We start from the raw sequence: 24998 nt of genomic DNA, 5'->3' as shown, positions 1-24998 counted from the left end.
GCAAGAGCTGACGGGCAGCAGGCCCCCTCCCCTAGCCAGGTGTCAGCGGCTTCCCGAGTCCTCCCCGGCAGGGTGGGTGGGCAGAGGCTGAAGTAGGGCCTGGCCCGGGCCTGGAGGGAGCTTCAAAGAGAGGCGTGGCCTTAGAGCCCCTCCCACTGGGGGAGCCCTTCAGTCTGTTGGGGGGTCCTTCTGGGTGGCCGTGGGGACGGCCTGTGTTCCTTCGTGGTCCTGGCAGCATCTGGTGTGCAGTGAAGTGCCAGCTCCCCCTGTGTCCCCAGGTCCCCCTAGGGGACTGCATTGGGCAGGATGGGTGAGGAAACCCCAGTTTCCTGTTTCTGGCGGGCCGAGGGCGTGTCTGTGGGGGAGGGGGCTCCTTGCTCCTTCCCGCCGGGACACTCCCCTCCCTGGCGGCCTGGGCGGGGTGGGGCCTCGGGGGCGGGCCTGCCTCGCCAGGGAGTACAGCAGGCAGGGAGTGGCCACATCGACTGGGGCTCTGAGCTGAGCCTGTGCCCCTGTGCCGAGTGAGCGTCTCGTGGGGCCGCCAGCCTTCAGCTGCCTGTGTGCCACGCGGGGCTGCCTGGAGCACTGTGCTGAGGCTGAGCGTCTGGGCGACGAAGGTGTGGGGGCAGCATGTCTCAGCACCAGCTCCGTGTGCCGGAGCCCGAGGGCCTGGGCCGAAAGAGAACCAGCTCGGAGGACAACCTGTACCTGGCTGTGCTCAGGGCCTCTGAGGGCAAGAAAGGTAGCAGGGCTCCCCTTGGGCACCTCTGCCAGGCAGGGCAGGCCCCTGTGGGAGGAAGGCCCACATCCTGTGGCAGGAAGCCTTGGCACGGGGTGGGGGGGCTGGTCTTAGAGATGGGGGTCGGGGGACAGCCATCCCCACCCAACACCGAGTGGGCCAACAGGAGCCCGCAAGGCTGATGGGGGTCTCTGAGCATCAGGTGTCAGGCCTGGACAGGCGAGGAACTCTGCACTCTGGGGAAGGTTCGCGGCTCTGTCAGCAGCACACACAGGTTCCCTTCGAACACCCCAGCGGGCCTTGGCCCTGGCTCTGCCACACCCCTGCTTGGGTCTCAGTCTGTAGGGGGCGGCGGGAGTGCAGGACGGGACATGTGCGCCCTGGGCTCAGGGTGCGGTCCAGGACCCTCCCATTTCCTCGGGGGAAGAGTCGGGTGGGGTGGTGCACCTGGCGGCGCCTGGGCCCCTGGCACCTGGGCCTCTGCTGTCCTGGCTGGGCTGCGGGTGAGGGCGCCTGGGTCTCAGTGTGTGATCTGAGGGAGGCTTTGGGGCTCCCCAGGCGGGACCAGGCTGCCGTGTCTGCATGGTGGTCACCGGAGGGCCCCCGGGGCTTCTCCCAGGCCCCAGGTAAACTGGTCTTGTCTCCCCCAGATGAGCGGGATCGTGTGCAGAAGAAAACCTTCACCAAGTGGGTCAACAAGCACCTCATCAAGGTTGGTGGTGCATGCTCGTGCGTGTCACAGGGGCCGAGGCTGCAGGAGCCACTGAGGGAGGGTGGCCCCCACCGCCTACGGCTGTCCCCATGCTGCTTGTGCACTCACCTTTCATCTCTGAAACCTGTTATTTTCTGTCCTTTTTCTTCCCTACGCCTGCTCCTGTCTCTCTCTTCCTCCTCTTCCTTCTGGTTTTTCCTGGTCTCTCCTTGCAGCACTGGAGGGCAGAGGTAGGTGCCTCCGCGGGGCAGGGGTGTGTTCCGTGGGCTCCTGGGGGACTCAGCCCCCGCCTCCTTCCCTCTGGTACTGGCACCCCCTCGGTGGATCAGCCTCCCAGGGACTGTTGGTGGCTCTGGGGGACTGGCCACCTCAGCTGCTGCTGTCCCTACAGGCCCAGAGGCACATCAGTGACTTGTATGAAGACCTCCGCGATGGCCACAACCTCATCTCCCTGCTGGAGGTCCTCTCGGGGGATAGCCTGGTACGTATGCCCCTGCCCCCTCCGGGCCCTGCCTGCCCCCACCTGGAGACCTCTGCCCGCCTTCCCTCCTTGGGGCCTCTCCGGCTGCCCACTCTACTCAGAATCCAGCTTAGCCCTTCCTGCCGTCTCCCTGGGGGCAGCCTGGCCTCGTCCCTGGCAGTGCCTCCCGCCCAGGCTGCTGGGCATCACAGCCGAGGGCCTGGCCTGGGAGTGGCCGCAACCCTCGGACCTCGGCTGCTCTGGGCCTTGCTGCCCTCCACATCGGGGCCCTGACACAGTAACCTCACGCTCTGCTCTGCTTTGGTTTCTCTGCTGCTTGGACTCTGAACCTTGACCTCTGCCCTTTACCCTTTGCCCTGCTCTGGCTGGGCAGCCGAGGGAGCGGGACGTAAGCAGGAGCTCACGCCTGGTGAGTGGCTGTGCCTGCTGGCCGCAGCGGCACGGGAGCTCCCCAAGACCATGGAGTCCAGCTTTCTGGGGGCTGGTGGCCCATCAGCCGACCCCTGCCTGGCTCTTGGGCGGGCAGGTGGTTGGGTGTCAAGCTGCCTGTCCACCATGCTGCCCAGAGCTGGCCTGGGACCCACCAGCAGCTGCTGTGGCTGCCACCGCCGGGCAGGAGGACCCCCCTTAGTGCCACTGCCCTCCACATGAGGCTTCCTGGCTGTTGTCTCCTCCCACCCCTTCCTTCCTTCCCTCAGCCTGGATTGCTGGACTTCCCGAGCCCTGCTGGGCCTGGCCTGGCCCCTGGGCCAGTGGCCTCCCTTTCCCTGTGCGGGGGGGTGAACCTGGGATGAGAGGGGCTGCTCTCCCCAGGGAAGACCCCTGGCTCGGTCGCTGCAGTGCTTGGGGTTGTTGAGGGTGAGGCCTGGGAGCTGCAGCTGCACTGTGGGTGCTGACCGATCCCCCCCACAGCCCCGGGAGAAGGGGAGAATGCGTTTCCACAAGCTGCAGAACGTCCAGATTGCCCTGGACTACCTCCGGCACCGCCAGGTAAGGCTGCCTGCCCGGCCCTGGGCCCCAGCCAACCCTCACCAAGCCAGCCCTGCCCTGTGGGCCGTGACCGAGAGCCCCTCGCTCACAGGTGAAGCTGGTGAACATCAGGAATGATGACATTGCCGACGGCAACCCCAAGCTGACCCTTGGCCTCATCTGGACAATCATTCTGCACTTCCAGGTAGAACGGCTGCCCCCAGGACCCCCACCCCCTGCAGGAGTTTGCGGAGTAGCCTGGGCTCCTTGGCTGGCGGGCTGATCCGCTTTCTGGCTGGGGTGTGGCCCGGGAGGTGACTGGCACCATAGGTATGGTGGCGCCTGGGTGCCTTCCTGCCAGCCACAGCCCTGGACTGGATCTGTGGCCTGAGGGTACAGGCCTCTCTCTGAGGCCACCTATCCATGCCCTCTGGCCCTGGCTGGGCAGGGCCTGGAGCCTCCCTATGGAGGAATGCGGGCCCTGGTGCCTGCCCTGGGGAGGCTTCTGCAGCAGCGCAGGCTGAGTCACCCGCTGCTTGTCCTGGCTGCACAGGAAACCACAAATCTGAGAGCTGAGCAGGCAGAGCCTGGTGCTGGCACGGCAGCTGAGTCACACAGGCTGGCAGGACGACAGGCAGCTAGGGGTGGGTGGGCAGAACCTGGCCTGAGCATGCCACTGAGTGCAAAGCCAGGCTGCCAGAGGACCCACCTGCCAGCCCAAAACCAGGGATGGAGCTTGACCCCCAGCCTTTTCCAGGCCTGGGGGTTCTGGGCCAGGTTTAGGGGTGTACTTATGGGCTCCTCTTATGCCCACTGTCCTTCCACTCTGCTCCATCCCAGCCCTTGGAGGTGCAGGGTACAGCCTAGCCCTCCCCAGTTAGGGGAGTAGACACCTGCTGTGTGGTGGTAGTGAGGGTTGGGGGTTCTGAGCTGCGTGGTGGTAGATGCCACCGGCTGGAGTGGCTGGACTTGTGGCCCCGAGGCATGGCCAGTCCCAGCAGCTTCCCAACAGGGAAAGGCCCTGGGGCCCAGTGCTGCCCTGGCTAGCTTGGTGGCCCCACACACTCCCCTGGGTGCCGAGCTGCCCCTGCCCCTGTGCATGTGGCTGTGGGCACAGGGCAGGCCTGACAGCTGTGGCTGAGCTGTGGCCTCCTGTCTGCTGTGGACAGATCTCAGACATCCAGGTGAGTGGGCAGTCGGAGGATATGACGGCCAAGGAGAAGCTGCTGCTGTGGTCACAGCGCATGGTGGAAGGGTACCAGGGCCTGCGATGTGACAACTTCACCTCCAGCTGGAGAGACGGCCGCCTCTTCAACGCCATCATCCACCGGCACAAGTACATGGCCCCGGGGGCAGGGGGCTGGGGGCTGGGGGCTGGGGGCACCCCCACAGTGCCTCCGCTAGGCAACTTCAGACACGTCGGGGCAGGGAGGAGGGCAGGAGGAACAGGGATGAGTGCCAGCTGGCCGCCTCAGGGTGGTGGAGTTCAGGGCCCAGCCCTACCCTGGTGCCCTTCAGAAGCACCACCGCTTCCCCGAGGCTGGAGGGCCTGCAGGCTGCTGGTCCTCACAGCCAGGAGCATGTTCCTGCTGTGGATGCCTCCGGAGGGGCCTGGTGGGCAGGGTGGCTGCAGGGAGCCTCAGCTGCCTGGCACTCTCCGCTCTGCACAGTCCTCTGTGCTGTGCCCTGGGCTCCTGGGCATGGGGGTGGCAGGGCGCTTTCAGCTCTGCCCGTGTGGCAACACACTTTTCAGGGTGAGTGTGGGGCGGGTCCATGGTTGCTGGGATGTGTGAGGAGCAAGCCTGCGCACCTGCCTGTGTGGTGTGGCCGCTGGTCTTGTCCCACTCACCTGACCAGCCACCTGCTTGTCCCAGGCCCATGCTCATCGACATGAACAAGGTGTACCGGCAGACCAACCTGGAGAACCTGGACCAGGCTTTCTCTGTGGCGGAGCGGGACCTGGGAGTGACACGGCTCCTGGACCCTGAGGGTACATCTGCGTGGCCCTCCTCCCTGCCCCTTCCCCTGCTGCCTGCCCCAGAGCCCCTGCTGAGCTGCCCTTCCCTGCAGATGTGGACGTCCCTCAGCCAGACGAGAAGTCCATCATCACCTACGTCTCGTCGCTGTATGACGCCATGCCCCGTGTGCCAGACGTGCAGGATGGGGTGAGGGCCAACGTGAGTGGGGGGCCTGGAGGGCAGGGGGCTTGGGCCTGGACGCCCCAATGGCCCCGACAGCCATCCGAGCCTGCCTGTGCCTGCCCGCAGGAGCTGCAGCTGCGCTGGCAGGAGTACCGGGAGCTGGTGCTGCTGCTGCTGCAGTGGATACGACACCACACCGCTGCCTTCGAGGAACGCAGGTTCCCCTCCAGCTTCGAGGAGATTGAGGTGGGCCTGCCGTGTGGGGTGGGGTCCTGGGCATGCCCCGAGGGCTGGGCATGGCTGCCGACACCCTCATCCCCTGGCAGATCCTGTGGTCTCAGTTCTTGAAGTTTAAGGAGATGGAGCTTCCAGCCAAGGAGGCCGACAAGAACCGGTCCAAGGGCATCTACCAATCCCTGGAGGTGAGTAGGACCACCGGAGGGGTGGGTGGTGTCCTGGACCACCAGTGGTGTCCTAGAGGCTCTTCCAGAGGACGACCTGGCCCTGCCTTTGGGACCAGGGCTGTCCCGGTTCTGGTGGGCTGGGGTCTGAGGGCCCAGCGCCCCATCCCCTGTCCCCTGCATATAGGGCCTGAGCTTGGCCCCTGTCCACAGGGAGCGGTGCAAGCAGGCCAGCTCAAGGTGCCCCCTGGCTACCACCCGCTGGACGTGGAGAAAGAGTGGGGCAAGCTGCACGTGGCCATCCTGGAGCGGGAGAAGCAGCTCCGCAGCGAGTTTGAGAGGTGGGTGGGGCCCTGTGGTGGCAGGGGAACCACCCGAGGGTGAGTCACTGCCTGGGGAGGAAACCCCCACCCGCCCGCCCCTGGCGGGGGAGCCCGAGCTCCCACTGGCCTTAGGACAGTGGCCCACAGGCAGGGAGGCCAGAGCAGGAGGCGAGCTACAGTCTGTGGCCAGGGCCGTGCCGGACCCGGCCAGCGAGGCCCCTTCCCCGTGCTTCTGCCGCAGGCTGGAGTGTCTTCAGCGCATCGTGACCAAGCTGCAGATGGAGGCGGGGCTGTGTGAGGAGCAGCTGAACCAGGCCGACACCCTGCTGCAGTCGGTGAGGGGTGTGGGGCAGGCAGCACGGGAGGGAGGCCAGAGGAGCCTGCCCCGCCCTGCAGCTGGAAAGCCAGAGGGGGGCTGTCTGCCTGGGCTCCTGGGGCGGGGCAGGGGCGGGGCATGCGGTGGGGAGTCCAGCCCTGAGCTCCTCCCTCTGCAGCCAACTCTCACAGTGCTGCCAACTCTCACAGCCAACTCTCACAGCCTGCTTTGGGCAGAGTTGGTTTCTGGTCACCCGGCAGAACCCAGGGTGGCTGCCTTGCCCCCGTCAGGCCCCCTCCTCTACAGCGGTTTACTGTTAGGGGAGGGGGGAGGGGTGAGGGGAGGGCCCAACCCACGCTGCTTGCCCAGGAGGACAGGGCCACACAGCGTTACAGGAGGAGTTACCTGGGGTGGGTAATGGAGGATGAGGCCCAGGACCCCACGGACATGGTCATGGGGGTATCGGTTCTTGAACTGGGCAGAATTACTCTGGACTTGGTCCCAATCCCCCAGAAGGCCAGCAGGAAGATGTGTGAGGTGGGCAGGGAGGGAAGGGGAAGGATGGGGATGGGGGCAGGGGCCCACTGAGGCTGAGGAAGCGGGTGACGGTGGCCGTCTTGGCCGGGGCCCCTGTGAGGTCAGAGGGGGATCAGCTGTGCTCCGAGTCATGACAACGACCTTGCAGGATGTCCGGCTGCTGGCCGCAGGCAAAGTGCCACAGCGGGCAGGGGAGGTGGAACGGGACCTGGACAAAGCGGATAGCATGATCCGGCTGCTGTTCAATGACGTGCAGACCCTCAAGGATGGACGGCACCCGCAGGGCGAGCAGATGTACCGCAGGTGGGCCCCGCCCTGCCCTCCCTGATGCCCAGGTCCACACAGCCCCAGGCCTGCCAACACCTACCTGAGTCCTCTGCTGCCCCAGGGTATACCGTCTGCACGAGCGCCTGGTAGCCATCCGCACCGAGTACAACCTCCGGCTGAAGGCAGGCGTGGCAGCCCCTGCAACCCAGGTGACCCAGGTGACTCTGCAGAGGCGCCCTGAGCTGGAGGACTCCACTCTGCGCTACCTGCAGGACCTGCTGGCGTGGGTAGAGGAGAACCAGCACCGTGTGGATGGCGCTGAGTGGGGTGTAGACCTGCCCAGCGTGGAGGCGCAGCTGGGCAGCCACCGAGGCCTGCACCAGTCCATCGAAGAATTCCGGGCCAAGATTGAGCGGGCACGGAGTGATGAGGTGGGTGGCACTGAGCGATGGGCAGCGGAGGGGGTGGGCCGGGCCCAGCCATTGCAGGCCTCACCATCTCATCTGTTGCAGGGCCAGCTCTCCCCTGCCACCCGGGGTGCCTACCGTGACTGCCTGGGTCGGCTGGACCTGCAGTACGCCAAGCTGCTGGTGAGTGGGGCAGGGCCAGCTGCGGGAGGTGGGTAGTACTCGGCCTGCTGACACGCATCCTCCTGCCCACAGAATTCCTCCAAAGCCCGCCTTAGGTCCCTGGAGAGCTTGCACAGCTTTGTGGCAGCTGCCACTAAGGAGCTAATGTGGCTAAATGAGAAGGAGGAGGAGGAGGTGGGCTTCGACTGGAGCGACCGCAACACCAACATGACCGCCAAGAAGGAGAGCTACTCGGTGAGGGGTGGCCCAGCGCCCCTGAACCCCACAGCCCCCTCCCCACTGTGCCCTGGCTGTCCCCTGTAGTCAGAGACCAGTGCGGGCCCTGGGTTGAGTTTGCTGGGAGCTTGGCAAAGCTGGGTGTGGCCGGCCAGCCCTGAGACCCTTTGCCCTGGTGCCAGGCCCTGATGCGGGAGCTGGAGCTGAAGGAGAAGAAGATCAAGGAGCTCCAGAGTGCTGGGGACCGGCTGCTGCGGGAGGACCACCCGGCCCGGCCCACGGTGGAGGTGGGGCTGAGGGAGCCACCCAGGGCTCCCTGGGCAGGGGCGGGGCTGCAGAGGGGGCCATGCTGGGCCCCCAGGTGGGGCAGGGCAGGGCAGGGACTGACAAGGACCTGCTGCCCTGTAGTCCTTCCAGGCGGCCCTGCAGACACAGTGGAGCTGGATGCTGCAGCTGTGCTGCTGCATCGAGGCACACCTGAAGGAGAACGCTGCCTACTTTCAGGTGAGAACTGGAGCTCCCCTCCCCACTGTGGCTCAGTGGCGCCTTGGAGGAGCCCCTGGACCCCCTCAGCAGCTCCAATCAGGAACCCTCCTATCTGTTGCCAGCTGCTACCCGCAGCCTGACTGGGGCCTTAGACAGGGATGCTCCCCAGGCCTCCTGGGGGCTTTGCCACTCCTTCCTCAGTGCCCCCGTCTTGGGCCTGCCCTGAGAGAACTGTGGGCTAGGGCTCTGGTCCCAGGTAGCCCGGCGTGACCCCCTCCCGCTGCCCCAGTTCTTCTCAGACGTGCGGGAGGCCGAGGGGCAGTTGCAGAAGCTGCAGGAGGCGCTGCGTAGGAAGTACAGCTGTGATCGCTCCGCCACCGTCACCCGGCTGGAGGACCTGCTGCAGGATGCCCAGGTGAGGGAAGGGGTGTGCAGGGGCGTGTCGGGAGAGGCTGGCCTGGAGTCTGGGGTGCATGGATACCCTGGAGACTGGGGGCGGGGGGGACTGGAGGGGCCAGCAGGGGTTGGGAGGCACCATGGGGGGTGTAGAGGTCAGCTGACAGGGGAATGAGGCAGGGTGTGGGGAGCCAAGAGGCAGCTGGTCTGAGCCGGGCCACCCCCATCTCCACAGCCACAGAGCTAGTAGAAGCCTGAAGTCAGCAGCTGTTGCCAGCCCTTGTACTGTAGAAGGGGCACCAGCTGTTTGGCCTGAGATCTGGAGTGGGCAGAGTGGAGCTGGGCTTCGTGCTCCGGAGGCAGGAGTGGGATCACCCAGGAGGGTGGGGGCACAGTGGGGAGTGACAGGGAAAAGGGACTGGAGGCTGGAATGGCCTCTGAGGTCGGCAGGGCTGGGCCTGGGGAGAGCCGGCAGCTCCCAGGTACATCTTGCAGCCTGGCCTCCGCAGAGGGGTGGGATGGGAGGAGGCAGTGACCTTCTGCAGCCCACAGGGGAGGGGCAAGGGGTGAGGGCATTGTAGGGGCCAGAGTGTAGCTGAGGACATGGTGGGTGAGCTGGGGTGAGAGGAGGGTGCCCTATCTGGGTTGGGAAGGAGCGAGGGCGCATGGGTCTGCTTGGGGCCAACCCCCAGGGCCCGTCCCAGCTACACCTCCTGCTTTCAAGTGCCGTCACCCCGGGAGCATCGGGGGGCCCCACAGGCCTGGTCCAGGGTCTGGGGGTGCCTGGGGCAGGCCTGTGGGTCTCCATGGCCGTTGTCTAGATGCTGCCCCTCCCCCACAGGACGAAAAGGAACAGCTGAACGAGTACAAGGGGCACCTCTCAGGCCTGGCCAAGCGGGCCAAGGCCATCGTGCAGCTGAAGCCCCGCCACCCAGCCCACCCCATGCGGAGCCGCCTGCCCCTGCTGGCCGTGTGCGACTATAAGCAGGTGGAGGTGAGGGCAGGCCCAGGCTCCACCGGGGGGCGTGGCCAGGCAGGGCACGGTGTGGCCATGTCCTCACCAACTCTGCCCGTTCCAGGTAACCGTGCACAAGGGTGACGAGTGCCAGCTGGTGGGCCCTGCGCAGCCGCCCCACTGGAAGGTGCTCAGCAGCTCCGGCAGCGAGGCCGCCGTGCCCTCCGTGTGCTTCTTGGTGCCCCCGCCCAACCAGGAGGCCCAGGAGGCTGTCACCAGGTGGATGGCAGGGGCTCAGCCGGTGGGGGGTGGACGGCGGGTGGGACGCTGGTGATGCTGACTGTAGCCCTGACCTGCCAGGCTGGAGGCCCAGCACCAGGCCCTGGTCACGCTGTGGCACCAGTTGCACGTGGACATGAAGAGCCTTCTGGCCTGGCAGAGCCTTCGCCGCGACGTGCAGCTCATCCGCTCCTGGTCCCTGGCCACGGTACGCCTGCCCCCCAGCCAGGGGCTCTCTGGGTGGGAGGAGGGGAGGGGCATTCTGCAGGGCACAGCCGCCTCGCCCGACACTTAGCCCCACGTGCTTCCCCCAGTTCCGCACCCTGAAGCCAGAGGAGCAGCGCCAAGCCCTGCACAGCCTGGAGCTGCACTACCAGGCCTTCCTGCGGGACAGCCAGGACGCGGGCGGCTTTGGGCCCGAGGACCGGCTGATGGCTGAGCGCGAGTACGGCTCCTGTAGCCACCACTACCAGCAGCTACTGCAGAGCCTGGAGCAGGGTAGGGCATGGCAGGGCTGGGGCGGTTGGGCTGGTGCGAGGTGGGCAGTGGAGCGACCCGGATGTGTTCCCCAGGCGCACAGGAAGAGTCTCGCTGTCAGCGCTGCATCTCCGAGCTCAAAGACATCCGGCTGCAGCTGGAGGCCTGTGAGACGCGCACCGTGCACCGCCTGCGGCTGCCGCTGGACAAAGAACCGGCCCGGGAGTGTGCGCAGCGCATCGCTGAGCAGCAGGCAAGGGTTGTCCCCACCCTGTCCAGTCCCATCCTGCTCCCCGTCCCTCTCCCCACCCTCCCTTCTTCGGCCCTCAAGGGGTGCTGTGTGCTGCGCCCGGTGGTAAGTGCATCCCCACTCCTGTCTTTGCAGAAGGCGCAGGCGGAGGTGGAGGGACTGGGTAAAGGGGTCGCCCGGCTCTCCGCCGAGGCCGAGAAGGTCCTGGCCCTGCCAGAGCCATCACCTGCGGCCCCCATGCTGCGCTCGGAGCTGGAGCTGACGCTGGGCAAGCTGGAGCAGGTCCGCAGCCTGTCTGCCATCTACCTGGAGAAGTGAGTGCACCTGGCCACAGGCGAGGCGCTCGGGTGGGCTGGGAGGTGCTGGCCAGGAGGAGGGAGGCCCAGGCTGGGGTGGCGGCCGCAGAGGTGGTGAGAAGAGTTCAGGGCTGCGTGCTCTTCTACAGTGGTGGTCGGGGGACTTCCTGGTGATGAGATTTGGGTGTGGGGAAGAGAGAGTGAAGCTGGGTGGTGGCTGCTGAGTGAGGTGGGGAGGCTGTGGATCTACTTTCAGTGGCATAGTAAGGAATTCTGCACCCTGCCTCTTGTCTGTCCTGTTCCTGGCCTGGACTTAACGGCCTCTGGCATTTATTTCCAATGGGTTATGTCATAGTCTCTTCCTGTGTTGCACACCACACGTCCAGCCCCTATCTACTCTTCACAAAACCAACACGGTGATAGGGCTGCCACTGTCTGCCACAGGGTGCCATTTCCACCCTAGTGTCCCCTTTACTCGGTCTTGGGCTGCAAGGGCTGAGAACTATGCTTTCAGGCCCTGTGGGCACCAGGACACCGCTGTCATCCAGCCAGTGGGCTCTTCCTGTCTCAGGGCCTTGGGGTCTGCCGTTCCTGGCTGGCACACCCCCTCTTCCCTCTTCAGGCTGGGGCCTGAGTGTCCTTGTGTTGCAGAGGCTCCCAGCCTCCTTCTCCCCAAGTCTGTTCTCCCTGAAGCAAGCCTGTGACCACAGGGTCAGCCGACCCCCAGGGTTGGGTCTGGGCTTGGCAGGCAGCACCTTGGGTCTCTGTGGCTCGGGTTCCATCCCCTTGGGCTGTTGCTCGAGCCCCACGTCCTAGCCCTGAGCCGTGCTTTCCCGCCAGGCTCAAGACCATCAGCCTGGTGATCCACAGCACACAGGGAGCCGAGGAGGTGCTCAGGGCCCACGAGGAGCAGCTCAAAGAGGCCCAGGCCGTGCCGGCCACCCTCCCGGAGCTCGAGGCCACCAAGGCCTCTCTGAAGGTGCTGTTTCTGGGCTTGGACCTCACAGTGGGGTGGGGGTACAGCAGGCCCAGCTGAAACTGCACACGCCCCTCCTGTCCCCAACAGAAGCTGCGGTCCCAGGCTGAGGCACAGCAGCCCGTGTTCGACGCCCTGCGGGATGAGCTCCGGGGGGCGCAGGAGGTGGGGGAGCGACTGCAGCAGCGGCACGGGGAGCGGGACGTGGAGGTGGAGCGCTGGCGGGAGCGGGTCGCCCAGCTGCTTGAGCGCTGGCAGGCTGTGTTGGCCCAGACCGACGTGCGGCAGCGTGAGCTCGAGCAACTGGGCCGCCAGCTGCGTTACTACCGCGAGAGCGCAGACCCCCTGGGCGCCTGGCTGCAGGACGCCAGGCAGCGGCAGGAGCAGATTCAGGCAGTGCCGCTGGCCAACAGCCAGGCTGTGCGGGAGCAGCTGCGGCAGGAGAAGGTGGGCCTGGGTCGGTGGGGACAGGGCGGCTGGGCGTGCCCTGCGGCCGCTGCTCTAACCGCACCGTCCCCCAGGCCCTTCTGGAGGAGATCGAGCGCCATGGCGAGAAGGTCGAGGAGTGCCAGAGGTTTGCGAAACAGTACATCAACGCCATCAAGGTAAGGCCCTGCCGCCTGCGCCAGGTCCCAAGTCCGGGACTGCTGCCGGGGCAGCGGGCTTTCCCTGAGCCTGGGCCATGCCAGGGAAAGCCTATGTGAGGGTTTGGGGGCTGGGCAGGGGTCACCAGAGGGCAGAGCTGGTGGCTGACCGCGGTGCATTCCCACAGGACTATGAACTCCAGCTGGTCACATACAAGGCGCAGCTTGAGCCGGTGGCCTCCCCGGCCAAGAAGCCCAAGGTCCAGTCCGGATCAGAGAGTGTCATCCAGGAGGTAGGGCGGGGCTGAGCCTAGCCGGAAGAGGAGCTGGCAGGCCTCAAGTTGTGGCTCTTGCAGGGCTAACCCTGGCTGTACCCCACAGTATGTGGACCTGCGTACGCGCTACAGTGAGCTGACCACACTCACGAGCCAGTACATCAAGTTCATCAGCGAGACTCTGCGTCGCATGGAGGAGGAGGAGGTACAGCCCATTGGGCAGAGGCTGGGTGGAGGGGTCTATCTCACCCCCTGTTGCGGCCCACACACAGCCAGAGTTGCTGCCTGAGGCCACTTCTCATGGCCCTCCCCACTCTCCCCGCTGGCGCTGCCAGCACCCTCTGCACCCAGCTCAGCCTGCCCCACCTGTGGCCTGCCCCCTGGCCTGGCGCGGCTACACTGCTCCCCCACAGTGGCTGGCGCCGCCTCTCCTCCCTCGTGAGCGTCCCTCTGCGGTCTCCCGTGTGCTCTACCTTGGCGTTCTGCGTTGGCCTCTCCGCTCAACCCTTTGCTGCCAGAAGTCGGGGGTGTTGGGTTGTGGGGCTAGGGAGGGGTCTTCCAAGGCACCCACCTGTTGGCTTCTCCTTACTTTCTGTGTGGCCCTGAATCCTCTTCCGAACTGGCTCGGGTCTGCCCTGCTGTCTCCACGCTGGCCGCCTCGCCTCACCCCGCCCCACCCAGGCTTCCCACCCTGGTTGGGGAGAGGGGTCCAGTGATGGGAGCCAGGCCCCTGGTGTCCAGCAGAGCTCAGGCAGGGCTGCGTGCTGGGCGTGGCTCGCAGGTTCCCAGCTCCTGCTTTGCTCTCTCTCTCCCCGTCCATCTGTCTCCGTCGCCTGTCTGCGGGAAGAGGGGAGGACGCCTGGGCCTCCTTCCCCAGGCTGGTGAGCACAGTGGGGCCGGCTGCGATCGCTGCCCGAGTGCCCTGGGCGGGTGCACGCTGTCTCCTCCGCCGGGCTGGGGCCTCTGTCTTCCCCGACCCCTGCTCCGCGCTGTCTTAGTGAACTGTGCTGGTGCGTGCCCTGTGAGCGCTGGTGCCTGCCCGTGTTCACACTCTCTCTGCTTCTCTTCTTCTCTCTGCTGTGGCCGCAGAGGCTGGCTGAGCAGCAGCGGGCAGAGGAGCGCGAGCGGCTGGCCGAGGTGGAGGCTGCGCTGGAGAAGCAGCGGCAGCTGGCCGAGGCGCACGCCCAGGCAAAGGCACAGGCGGAGCGGGAGGCGAAGGAGCTGCAGCAGCGCATGCAGGAGGAGGTGGTGCGGCGGGAGGAGGCAGCAGTGGATGCGCAGCAGCAGAAGCGCAGCATCCAGGAGGAGCTGCAGCAGCTGCGGCAGAGCTCGGAGGCAGAGATCCAGGCCAAGGCCCGGCAGGCAGAGGCAGCGGAGCGCAGCCGGCTGCGCATTGAGGAGGAGATACGCGTGGTGCGCCTGCAGCTGGAGGCCACTGAGCGCCAGCGTGGTGGGGCCGAGGGGGAGCTGCAGGCCCTGCGTGCACGGGCGGAGGAGGCAGAGGCACAAAAGCGGCAGGCACAGGAGGAGGCCGAGCGCTTGCGGAGGCAGGTGCAGGACGAGAGTCAGCGTAAGCGGCAAGCGGAGGCGGAGCTGGCCCTGCGCGTGAAGGCCGAGGCCGAGGCAGCGCGCGAGAAGCAGCGGGCCCTGCAGGCCCTGGAGGAACTGCGGCTGCAGGCGGAGGAGGCGGAGCGGCGGCTGCGGCAGGCCGAGGTGGAGCGGGCACGGCAGGTACAGGTGGCCCTGGAGACGGCGCAGCGCAGTGCAGAGGTGGAGCTGCAGAGCAAACGCGCCTCCTTCGCGGAGAAGACGGCACAGCTGGAGCGCTCCCTGCAGGAGGAACATGTGACGGTGGCGCAGCTGCGGGAAGAGGCTGAGCGGCGGGCACAGCAGCAGGCCGAGGCCGAGCGCGCGCGTGAGGAGGCGGAGCGGGAGCTGGAGCGCTGGCAGCTCAAGGCCAACGAGGCGCTACGGCTGCGGCTGCAGGCGGAGGAGGTGGCGCAGCAGAAGAGCCTGGCACAGGCTGAGGCCGAGAAGCAGAAGGAGGAGGCGGAGCGTGAGGCACGGCGGCGCGGCAAGGCGGAGGAGCAGGCCGTGCGGCAGCGGGAGCTGGCTGAACAAGAGCTGGAGAAGCAGCGGCAGCTGGCGGAAGGCACCGCGCAGCAGCGCCTGGCCGCGGAGCAGGAGTTGATCCGGCTGCGGGCGGAGACGGAGCAGGGGGAGCAGCAGCGGCAGCTGCTGGAGGAGGAGCTGGCCCGGCTACAGCGTGAGGCGGCTGCGGCCACGCAGAAACGCCAGGAGCTGGAAGCCGAGCTGGCCAAGGTGCGGGCCGAAATGGAGGTGCTGCTGGCCAGCAAGGCGAGGGCCGAGGAGGAGTCACGTTCCACCAGCGAGAAGTCCAAGCAGAGGCTGGAGGCCGAGGCTGGCCGGTTCCGCGAGCTGGCCGAGGAGGCCGCCCGCCTGCGTGCCCTGGCGGAAGAAGCCAAGCGGCAGCGGCAGCTGGCCGAGGAAGACGCAGCACGGCAGCGGGCCGAGGCGGAGCGGGTGCTCGCAGAGAAGCTGGCCGCCATCAGCGAGGCCACGCGGCTCAAGACAGAGGCAGAGATCGCGCTCAAGGAGAAGGAGGCAGAGAATGAGCGCCTGCGGCGGCTGGCGGAAGACGAGGCCTTCCAGCGGCGGCGGCTGGAGGAGCAGGCGGCGCAACACAAGGCTGACATCGAGGAGCGCCTAGCCCAGCTGCGCAAGGCGTCGGACAGCGAGCTGGAGCGGCAGAAGGGGCTGGTGGAGGACACGCTGCGGCAGCGGCGGCAGGTGGAGGAGGAGATCCTGGCGCTGAAGGTGAGCTTCGAGAAGGCAGCCGCTGGCAAGGCGGAGCTGGAGCTGGAGCTGGGGCGTATCCGCAGCAATGCGGAGGACACACTGCGCAGCAAGGAGCAGGCCGAGCTGGAGGCTGCAAGGCAGCGGCAGCTGGCAGCAGAGGAGGAGCAGCGGCGCCGTGAGGCTGAGGAGCGCGTGCAGAAGAGCCTGGCGGCCGAGGAAGAGGCCGCACGGCAGCGGAAGGCGGCGTTGGAGGAAGTTGAGCGACTGAAAGCCAAGGTGGAGGAGGCGCGGCGGCTGCGGGAGCGAGCAGAGCAGGAGTCGGCACGGCAGCTGCAACTGGCCCAGGAGGCTGCCCAGAAGCGGCTGCAGGCAGAAGAGAAGGCGCACGCCTTCGCGGTGCAGCAGAAGGAGCAGGAGCTGCAGCAGACGCTGCAGCAGGAGCAGAGTGTGCTGGACCGGCTACGCAGCGAGGCAGAGGCTGCCCGGCGGGCGGCTGAGGAGGCGGAGGAGGCCCGGGTGCAGGCGGAGCGTGAGGCGGCACAGTCCCGGCGGCAGGTGGAAGAGGCTGAGCGGCTGAAGCAGTCGGCAGAGGAGCAGGCACAGGCGCGAGCTCAGGCGCAGGCGGCTGCAGAGAAGCTGCGCAAGGAAGCTGAACAAGAGGCAGCGCGACGGGCACAGGCGGAGCAGGCGGCCCTGCGGCAGAAGCAGGCAGCTGACGCAGAGATGGAGAAGCATAAGAAGTTCGCCGAACAGACGCTGCGGCAGAAGGCGCAGGTGGAGCAGGAGTTGACCACACTGCGGCTGCAGCTGGAGGAGACCGACCACCAGAAGAACCTGCTGGACGAGGAGCTGCAGCGGCTGAAGGCGGAGGCGACGGAGGCCGCACGCCAGCGTAGCCAGGTGGAGGAGGAGCTCTTCTCAGTGCGCGTGCAAATGGAGGAGCTGAGCAAGCTCAAGGCACGCATCGAGGCCGAGAACCGTGCACTCATCTTGCGCGACAAGGACAATACGCAGCGCTTCCTGCAGGAGGAGGCTGAGAAGATGAAGCAGGTGGCGGAGGAGGCTGCGCGGCTGAGCGTGGCAGCTCAGGAGGCTGCGCGACTGCGGCAGCTGGCAGAGGAGGACCTGGCACAGCAGCGAGCCTTGGCAGAGAAGATGCTCAAGGAGAAGATGCAGGCGGTGCAGGAGGCTACGCGACTTAAGGCTGAGGCAGAGCTGCTGCAGCAGCAAAAGGAGCTTGCACAGGAGCAGGCTCGGCGGCTGCAGGAGGACAAGGAGCAGATGGCGCAGCAGCTGGCGGAGGAGACGCAGGGCTTCCAGCGGACACTGGAGGCCGAGCGGCAGCGGCAGCTGGAGATGAGTGCTGAGGCTGAGCGCCTCAAGCTGCGTGTGGCTGAGATGAGCCGGGCCCAGGCCCGCGCTGAGGAGGACGCCCAGCGCTTCCGGAAGCAGGCGGAGGAGATCGGTGAGAAGCTGCACCGCACAGAGCTTGCCACGCAGGAGAAGGTGACGCTGGTGCAGACACTGGAGATCCAGCGACAGCAGAGTGACCACGATGCCGAGCGCCTGCGGGAGGCCATTGCTGAGCTGGAGCGTGAGAAGGAGAAGCTCCAACAGGAGGCCAAACTGCTGCAGCTCAAGTCTGAGGAGGTACCGCCCCCTCTCCATGCGACAGGCGGGTGGGCCTGGGGATCTGCTTCGGTGGGTGGTGGGTGCTCCTGGGCTGGCGGTCCCTGATCACACCCTCTTCTTCTGCAGATGCAGACGGTGCAGCAGGAGCAACTGCTGCAGGAGACGCAGGCCCTGCAGCAGAGCTTCCTCTCTGAGAAGGACAGCCTGCTACAGCGGGAGCGCTTCATCGAGCAGGAGAAGGCCAAGCTGGAGCAGCTCTTCCAGGACGAGGTGGCCAAGGCACAGCAGCTGCGTGAGGAGCAGCAGCGGCAGCAGCAACAGATGGAGCAGGAACGGCAGCGGCTGGTGGCCAGCATGGAGGAGGCCCGGCGGCGGCAGCATGAGGCCGAGGAGGGCGTGCGGCGCAAGCAGGAGGAGCTGCAGCAGCTGGAGCAGCAGCGGCGGCAGCAGGAGGAGCTGCTGGCTGAGGAGAACCAGAGGCTGCGTGAGCAGCTGCAGCGCCTGGAGGAGGCGCACCGGGCCGCACTTGCGCACTCAGAGGAGGTCACTGCCTCTCAGGTGGCCGCCACAAAGACCCTGCCCAACGGCCGGGATGCACTTGATGGCCCTGCAACAGAGGCAGAGCCGGAGCACAGCTTCGATGGCCTGCGGCAGAAGGTGCCAGCCCAGAGGCTGCAGGAGGCCGGCATCCTGAGTGTGGAGGAGCTGCAGCGGCTGGCGCAGGGCCACACCACAGTGGACGAGCTTGCGCGGCGGGAAGATGTACGCCACTACCTGCAGGGCCACAGCAGTATCGCAGGGCTATTGCTGAAGCCCACCAATGAGAAGCTGAGTGTTTACACCGCCCTGCAGAGGCAGCTGCTGAGCCCTGGCACGGCCCTCATCCTGCTGGAGGCTCAGGCAGCCTCAGGCTTCCTGCTGGACCCGGTGCGGAACCGACGGCTGACTGTCAATGAGGCTGTGAAGGAGGGCGTGGTGGGCCCTGAGCTGCACCACAAGCTGCTGTCGGCCGAGCGCGCTGTCACTGGCTACAAGGACCCCTACACCGGGCAGCAGATCTCCCTCTTCCAGGCCATGCAGAAGGGCCTCATCGTCCGGGAGCACGGCATCCGCCTGCTGGAGGCCCAGATCGCCACGGGCGGCATCATCGACCCCGTGCACAGCCACCGCGTGCCCGTGGACGTGGCCTACCGGCGCGGCTACTTTGACGAGGAGATGAACCGCGTTCTGGCAGACCCCAGCGACGACACCAAGGGCTTCTTCGACCCCAACACGCACGAAAACCTCACCTACCTGCAGCTACTGGAGCGCTGCGTGGAGGACCCCGAGACGGGCCTGCGCCTTCTACCACTCACGGATAAGGCTGCGAAGGGCAGGGAGCTGGTCTACACCGACTCTGAGGCCCGGGACGTCTTTGAGAAGGCCACTGTGTCCGCGCCATTCGGCAAGTTCCAGGGCAAGACGGTGACCATCTGGGAAATCATCAACTCGGAATACTTCACAGCAGAGCAGCGGCGGGACCTGCTACGGCAGTTCCGCACGGGCCGGATCACAGTGGAGAAGATCATCAAGATCATCATCACGGTGGTGGAGGAGCAGGAGCAGAAGGGCCAGCTCTGCTTCGAGGGCCTGCGCAGCCTGGTGCCAGCTGCCGAGCTTCTGGAGAGCAGGATCATCGACCGTGAGCTCTACCACCAGCTACAGCAAGGTGAGCGCTCTGTGCGAGAGGTGGCCGAGGTGGACACTGTGCGGCGGGCCCTCCGGGGTGCCAACGTCATCGCAGGCGTGTGGCTGGAGGAGGCAGGGCAGAAGCTGAGCATCTACGAAGCCCTGAAGAAAGACCTGCTGCTGTCTGACGTGGCTGTGGCCCTGTTGGAAGCCCAGGCTGGCACCGGGCACATCATCGACCCCTCCACCAGCGCCCGGCTGACCGTGGACGAGGCAGTGCGCGCCGGCCTGGTGGGCCCTGAGTTTCATGAGAAGCTGCTGTCAGCCGAGAAGGCTGTGACGGGATACAGGGACCCCTACACGGGGCAGAGTGTCTCGCTGTTCCAGGCCCTGAAGAAGGGCCTCATTCCCCGGGAGCAGGGCCTGCGCCTATTGGACGCCCAGCTGTCCACGGGCGGTGTCGTGGACCCCAGCAAGAGCCACCGCGTGCCCCTGGATGTTGCCTGCGCCCGAGGCTTCCTGGACGAGGAGATCAGCAGGGCCCTGTCAGCACCAAGGGCCGACGCCAAGGCCTACTGTGACCCCAGCACAGGGGAGCCGGTCACCTACAGCGAGCTCCAGCAGCGGTGCCGGCCCGACCAGCTGACTGGGCTGAGCCTGCTGCCGCTCTCAGAGAAGGCTGCTCGGGCTCGGCAGGAGGAGCTCTACTCAGAGCTGCAGGCCCGTGAGACCTTCGAGAAGACCCCGGTTGACGTCCCCGTGGGCGGCTTCAAGGGCAGGACGGTGACGGTGTGGGAGCTCATCAGCTCTGAGTACTTCACCGCAGAGCAGCGGCAGGAGCTGCTGCGTCAGTTCCGCACCGGCAAGGTCACCGTGGAGAAGGTCATCAAGATCCTCATCACCATCGTGGAGGAGGTGGAGACCCTGCGGCAGGAGAGGCTGTCCTTCAGCGGCCTCCGTGCCCCTGTGCCAGCCAGCGAGCTCCTGGCTTCCAGGGTCCTCAGCAGAGCCCAGTTTGAGCAGCTCAAGGACGGCAAGACGACAGTCAAGGACCTTTCGGAGCTGGACTCCGTGCGGACGCTGCTGCAGGGCAGCGGCTGCCTCGCCGGCATCTACCTGGAGGACACCAAGGAGAAGGTGTCCATCTATGAGGCCATGCGCCGGGGCCTGTTGAGACCCAGCACCGCTGCGCTCCTGCTGGAGGCGCAGGCGGCCACTGGCTTCCTGGTGGACCCTGTGCGGAACCAGCGCCTGTATGTCCACGAGGCCGTGAAGGCAGGCGTGGTGGGCCCCGAGCTTCATGAGCAGCTGCTGTCGGCCGAGAAGGCTGTCACCGGCTACAGAGACCCCTACTCAGGCAGTACCATCTCCCTCTTCCAGGCCATGCAGAAGGGCCTGGTCCTCCGGCAGCACGGCATCCGCCTGCTGGAGGCCCAGATCGCCACGGGCGGCATCATCGACCCCGTGCACAGCCACCGCGTGCCCGTGGACATGGCCTACCAGCGTGGCTACTTCAACGAGGAGATGAACCGCATCTTGGCGGACCCCAGCGACGACACCAAGGGCTTCTTCGACCCCAACACGCACGAGAACCTCACATATAGGCAGCTGCTGGAGCGCTGCGTGGAGGACCCTGAGACGGGCCTGCGCCTCCTGCCATTGAAAGGGGTGGAGAAGGCTGAGGTGGTGGAGACCACACAGGTGTACACTGAGGAGGAGACACGAAGGGCATTTGAAGAGACGCAGATTGACATTCCTGGCGGCGGCAGCCACGGTGGCTCCACCATGTCCCTGTGGGAGGTGATGCAGTCGGACCTGATCCCCGAGGAGCAGCGGGCCCAGCTGATGGCTGACTTTCAGGCCGGCCGGGTGACCAAGGAACGCATGATCATCATCATCATTGAGATCATTGAGAAGACGGAGATCATCCGCCAGCAGGGTCTGGCCTCCTACGACTACGTGCGCCGCCGCCTCACGGCAGAGGACCTCTACGAGGCTCGGATCATCTCCCTCGAGACCTACAACCTGCTCCGGGAGGGCACCAGGAGCCTCCGTGAGGCCCTCGAGGCGGAGTCCGCCTGGCACTACCTCTATGGCACGGGCTGCGTGGCCGGCGTCTACTTGCCCGGCTCCAGGCAGACACTAAGCATCTACCAGGCCCTCAAGAAAGGGCTGCTGAGTGCCGAGGTGGCCCGCCTGCTGCTGGAGGCACAGGCAGCCACAGGCTTCCTGCTGGACCCGGCGAAGGGGCAGCGGCTGACTGTGGATGAGGCTGTGCGGAAGGGCCTGGTGGGGCCCGAGCTGCACGACCGCCTGCTCTCGGCTGAGCGGGCGGTCACCGGCTACCGCGACCCCTACACTGAGCAGACCATCTCGCTCTTCCAGGCCATGAAGAAGGAGCTGATCCCCACTGAGGAGGCCCTGCGGCTGCTGGATGCCCAGCTGGCCACCGGCGGCATCGTGGACCCCCGCCTGGGCTTCCACCTTCCGCTGGAGGTGGCTTACCAGCGCGGCTACCTCAACAAGGACACACACGACCAGCTGTCCGAGCCCAGCGAGGTGCGCAGCTACGTGGACCCGTCCACCGACGAGCGCCTCAGCTACACGCAGCTGCTCAGACGGTGTCGCCGTGACGATGGCACTGGCCAGCTGCTCCTGCCGCTGTCGGACGCTCGCAAGCTGACCTTCCGTGGCCTGCGGAAGCAGATCACCGTGGAGGAGCTGGTGCGCTCGCAGGTCATGGACGAGGCCACGGCGCTGCAGCTTCGGGAGGGTCTGACCTCCATCGAGGAGGTCACCAAGAACTTACAGAAGTTCCTGGAAGGCACCAGCTGCATCGCTGGCGTCTTCGTGGACGCCACCAAGGAACGGCTCTCGGTGTACCAGGCCATGAAGAAGGGCATCATCCGCCCGGGCACGGCCTTTGAGCTCCTAGAGGCGCAGGCGGCCACCGGGTACGTCATCGACCCCATCAAGGGACTGAAGCTGACGGTGGAGGAGGCTGTGCGTATGGGCATTGTGGGCCCCGAGTTCAAGGACAAGTTGCTGTCAGCCGAGCGAGCCGTCACCGGGTACAAGGACCCCTACTCTGGGAAGCTCATCTCCCTCTTCCAGGCCATGAAGAAGGGCCTGATCCTGAAGGACCACGGTATCCGCCTGCTGGAGGCCCAGATCGCGACGGGCGGCATCATCGACCCTGAGGAGAGCCACCGGCTGCCCGTGGAGGTGGCCTACAAGCGTGGCCTCTTTGACGAGGAGATGAACGAGATCCTGACCGACCCCTCGGACGACACCAAGGGCTTCTTTGACCCCAACACGGAGGAGAACCTCACCTACCTGCAGCTGATGGAGCGTTGTATCACCGACCCCCAGACGGGCCTGTGCCTCCTGCCGCTGAAGGAGAAGAAGCGGGAGCGGAAGACGTCCTCCAAGTCCTCCGTGCGCAAGCGCCGAGTGGTCATCGTGGACCCCGAGACGGGCAAGGAGATGTCAGTGTACGAGGCCTACCGCAAGGGCCTCATTGACCACCAGACGTACCTGGAGCTGTCTGAGCAGGAGTGCGAGTGGGAGGAGATCACCATCTCCTCCTCAGACGGCGTGGTTAAGTCCATGATCATCGACCGCCGCTCTGGCCGCCAGTATGACATTGACGACGCCATCGCCAAGAACCTCATCGACCGCTCAGCACTGGACCAGTACCGCGCCGGCACGCTCTCCATCACCGAGTTCGCCGACATGCTCTCGGGCAATGCCAGCGGCTTCCGGTCCCGTTCCTCCTCCGTGGGATCCTCCTCCTCCTACCCCATCAGCCCCGCTGTCTCCAGGACCCAGCTGGCCTCCTGGTCAGACCCCACTGAGGAGACAGGCCCCGTGGCTGGCATCCTGGACACGGAGACGCTGGAGAAGGTGTCCATCACCGAGGCCATGCACCGCAACCTGGTGGATAACATCACAGGGCAGCGACTGCTGGAGGCACAGGCCTGCACTGGGGGCATCATCGACCCCAGCACCGGTGAGCGCTTCCCTGTCACCGAAGCTGTCAACAAGGGCCTGGTGGACAAGATCATGGTGGACCGCATCAACCTGGCCCAGAAGGCCTTCTGCGGCTTTGAGGACCCACGCACCAAGACCAAGATGTCGGCCGCCCAGGCCCTGAAGAAGGGCTGGCTCTACTACGAGGCCGGCCAGCGCTTCCTGGAGGTGCAGTACCTGACCGGTGGCCTGATTGAGCCTGACACGCCGGGCCGCGTGCCCTTGGACGAGGCCCTGCAGCGCGGCACGGTGGATGCCCGCACTGCACAGAAGCTGCGTGATGTGGGCGCCTACTCCAAGTACCTCACCTGCCCTAAGACCAAGCTCAAGATCTCCTACAAGGACGCGCTGGACCGCAGCATGGTGGAGGAGGGCACAGGGCTGCGGCTGCTGGAGGCTGCCGCGCAGTCCAGCAAGGGCTACTACAGCCCCTACAGCGTCAGCGGCTCCGGCTCCACCGCAGGCTCCCGCACCGGCTCCCGCACCGGCTCCCGGGCCGGCTCCCGCCGCGGCAGCTTTGATGCCACTGGCTCTGGCTTCTCCATGACCTTCTCTTCGTCCTCCTACTCCTCCTCGGGCTACGGCCGCCGCTACGCCTCAGGGTCCTCGGCCTCCGTGGGAGGCCCTGAGTCTGCCGTGGCCTGAGCCTGCCTGCGCCCACCCTGCTCTGCATGCGGGCCAGCCCGGCTCCCACCGAGGCGCTGGGGCCGTTTTCAACGCTTAAAGGTGTCTTCCTCCCAAGTGGTGCCTAAAGTTTAACCAAAAAGACCAGACTAATATATTAATATATATCTGCTGTCCAGACAGCCTGTATCTTGGGGGACAGGGCTGGCCCAGCCCTGCTGGCTGCCTCACCCCCTCGGGTCTCCCCACTCCCTTCTACCTGCCACTCACACAGCCAGGTGCCTTGGAGGGTCCCATGCTGGGCCCCAGCCCACCCTCCTGTCCCCAGGGTTGCCCGCCTGCCTGTCCTAGCTGCACAGGGCAGCTGGGCTCAGCCCCGTCAGTAGAGGGCCCTCAGCCTCTCAGGGCTGGAGCCCTGGGCCGGCGTCTCTGCCCTGGTGTTTCTAGCACTGGCCTGCACGGTAGGCCTTGCTGGAGACAGGGAGTCCCAGTCAGCCTCTCTCCCAGTCTCCCCAGAGAAGCCCCTTCCCCATGGGAAGACGAGGCCCTCGGGCCCAGCCCCCACAGTGCTGTCTGATCTGTGCTTTCCAGCTCACCCCCCACACTCACTCCTGAGACCTCTGGCCTCCGGCGTCAGCCTCCAGCCTCTGTTCCCCTAGTAAGTGCCTTCCATGTCGGCCTCTAATCCCAGGCCCTGAGGACCCAGACCCGGTGGGGAGACGGACGTTCCAGCTGGCATGGCTGGGAGCTGCAGACCTGCCCTGGTGGGTCCAGCGGCCCCTTCAGCTTGTGGACCCCACCCTGGGGTGCTGCCTGCCCGTCTCTCTCCCAGGGAGCCCCAGCCCTCTTTGGGCCCAGGGACGCTGGCCAGGCTGTGTGCTGATCCTCCTGTTCCACCCAGCCCTGGCCTCAGCAGCGACCGCCCCTGCCTCCACCTTCCGAGCTTTGCATGTTCCACTAACCCTGGGCGGGTGGCAGGTGGAGGTGTCAGGCTGCTGGCGCCTCTGCAAGGGCAGAACACTAACCTGACCGTGGGCGGGGCCTTGCGGCGTCCGCCCCCAATAAAAGCAATTCCAACCTTCCTGTGCCTCCTGCTTTGTGTTTTTGTCTTGGGGTCAGGTGTGTGTCAGGGACAGGGTGGACATTGCAGCCCCGGGCTCCAGGCTCTGAGCTCAGCCACTATGACTGGCCAGAGACGGACGTCTGTGTGCAACAGATATCAGGTGCCAGCAGGAGGGCAGCCGAGAGACCCTGGGCAGAGGAGGCAGTGTAGGGGAGGGTGGTGGCCACACTGAGGCCGGGCCTGCTGGGGCCTGCTGCTGGTCAGGTGCTGACCAGCCCCCCAGCCCCACCCCTGCACTGTAAGGGGCTGTTTCTCATCTGAGGCGGGGTCTAGCGTGCTCCCATATCAGTCACTGGCTGTGGCCCCCTGGCCTCTGGGGAGGGTGCTACATGGCCCCGGGTCAGTTGGTTCCTGCTGGCCGGGCAGCCCTCCAGAGGAGAGGCCACAGGCAGGGGGCCTAGTGTGAGGGCCTCCACGACAGTCTGCCGTGTCT

General features: G+C 66.2%; 1 protein-coding gene across 12 annotated transcripts in view; it reads left to right on the top strand.

The window, feature by feature from the left end:
* PLEC (plectin) overlaps positions 1-24523 on the top strand; it is a 61745-nt gene extending 37222 nt beyond the window's left edge. For 7 of the 12 annotated variants that reach the window (XM_073018499.1, XM_008001862.3, XM_038000007.2 and 4 more), the window contains 31 exons: positions 1390-1451; positions 1843-1932; positions 2845-2922; positions 3014-3106; positions 4071-4237; positions 4776-4891; positions 4972-5078; positions 5169-5288; positions 5369-5464; positions 5657-5784; positions 6008-6101; positions 6768-6922; positions 7008-7317; positions 7399-7476; positions 7549-7710; positions 7875-7979; positions 8101-8196; positions 8468-8593; positions 9416-9568; positions 9654-9808; positions 9890-10016; positions 10123-10306; positions 10381-10538; positions 10671-10849; positions 11672-11810; positions 11898-12254; positions 12329-12412; positions 12580-12684; positions 12773-12871; positions 13756-17136; positions 17245-24523. In XM_073018499.1, coding sequence (XP_072874600.1) covers positions 1390-1451; positions 1843-1932; positions 2845-2922; positions 3014-3106; positions 4071-4237; positions 4776-4891; positions 4972-5078; positions 5169-5288; positions 5369-5464; positions 5657-5784; positions 6008-6101; positions 6768-6922; positions 7008-7317; positions 7399-7476; positions 7549-7710; positions 7875-7979; positions 8101-8196; positions 8468-8593; positions 9416-9568; positions 9654-9808; positions 9890-10016; positions 10123-10306; positions 10381-10538; positions 10671-10849; positions 11672-11810; positions 11898-12254; positions 12329-12412; positions 12580-12684; positions 12773-12871; positions 13756-17136; positions 17245-23463 — 13523 coding nt within the window. In that variant the 3' untranslated portion in view covers positions 23464-24523. Of the gene's footprint in view, positions 1-447; positions 743-868; positions 1243-1389; positions 1452-1842; positions 1933-2844; positions 2923-3013; positions 3107-4070; positions 4238-4775; positions 4892-4971; positions 5079-5168; positions 5289-5368; positions 5465-5656; positions 5785-6007; positions 6102-6767; positions 6923-7007; positions 7318-7398; positions 7477-7548; positions 7711-7874; positions 7980-8100; positions 8197-8467; positions 8594-9415; positions 9569-9653; positions 9809-9889; positions 10017-10122; positions 10307-10380; positions 10539-10670; positions 10850-11671; positions 11811-11897; positions 12255-12328; positions 12413-12579; positions 12685-12772; positions 12872-13755; positions 17137-17244 lie in introns of those variants that run through there. The other 5 variants (XM_008001859.3, XM_073018498.1, XM_073018497.1 and 2 more) reach the window with 5 other exon arrangements.
* The last annotated feature ends 475 nt before the right edge of the window (positions 24524-24998 follow it).

Source organism: Chlorocebus sabaeus, chromosome 8 (genome assembly GCF_047675955.1).
Source record: "Chlorocebus sabaeus isolate Y175 chromosome 8, mChlSab1.0.hap1, whole genome shotgun sequence".
Lineage (NCBI taxonomy): Eukaryota > Metazoa > Chordata > Mammalia > Primates > Cercopithecidae > Chlorocebus > Chlorocebus sabaeus.
Note: the sequence above shows the minus strand (reverse complement) of the source record. Positions and strands in the feature narration are given on the sequence as shown.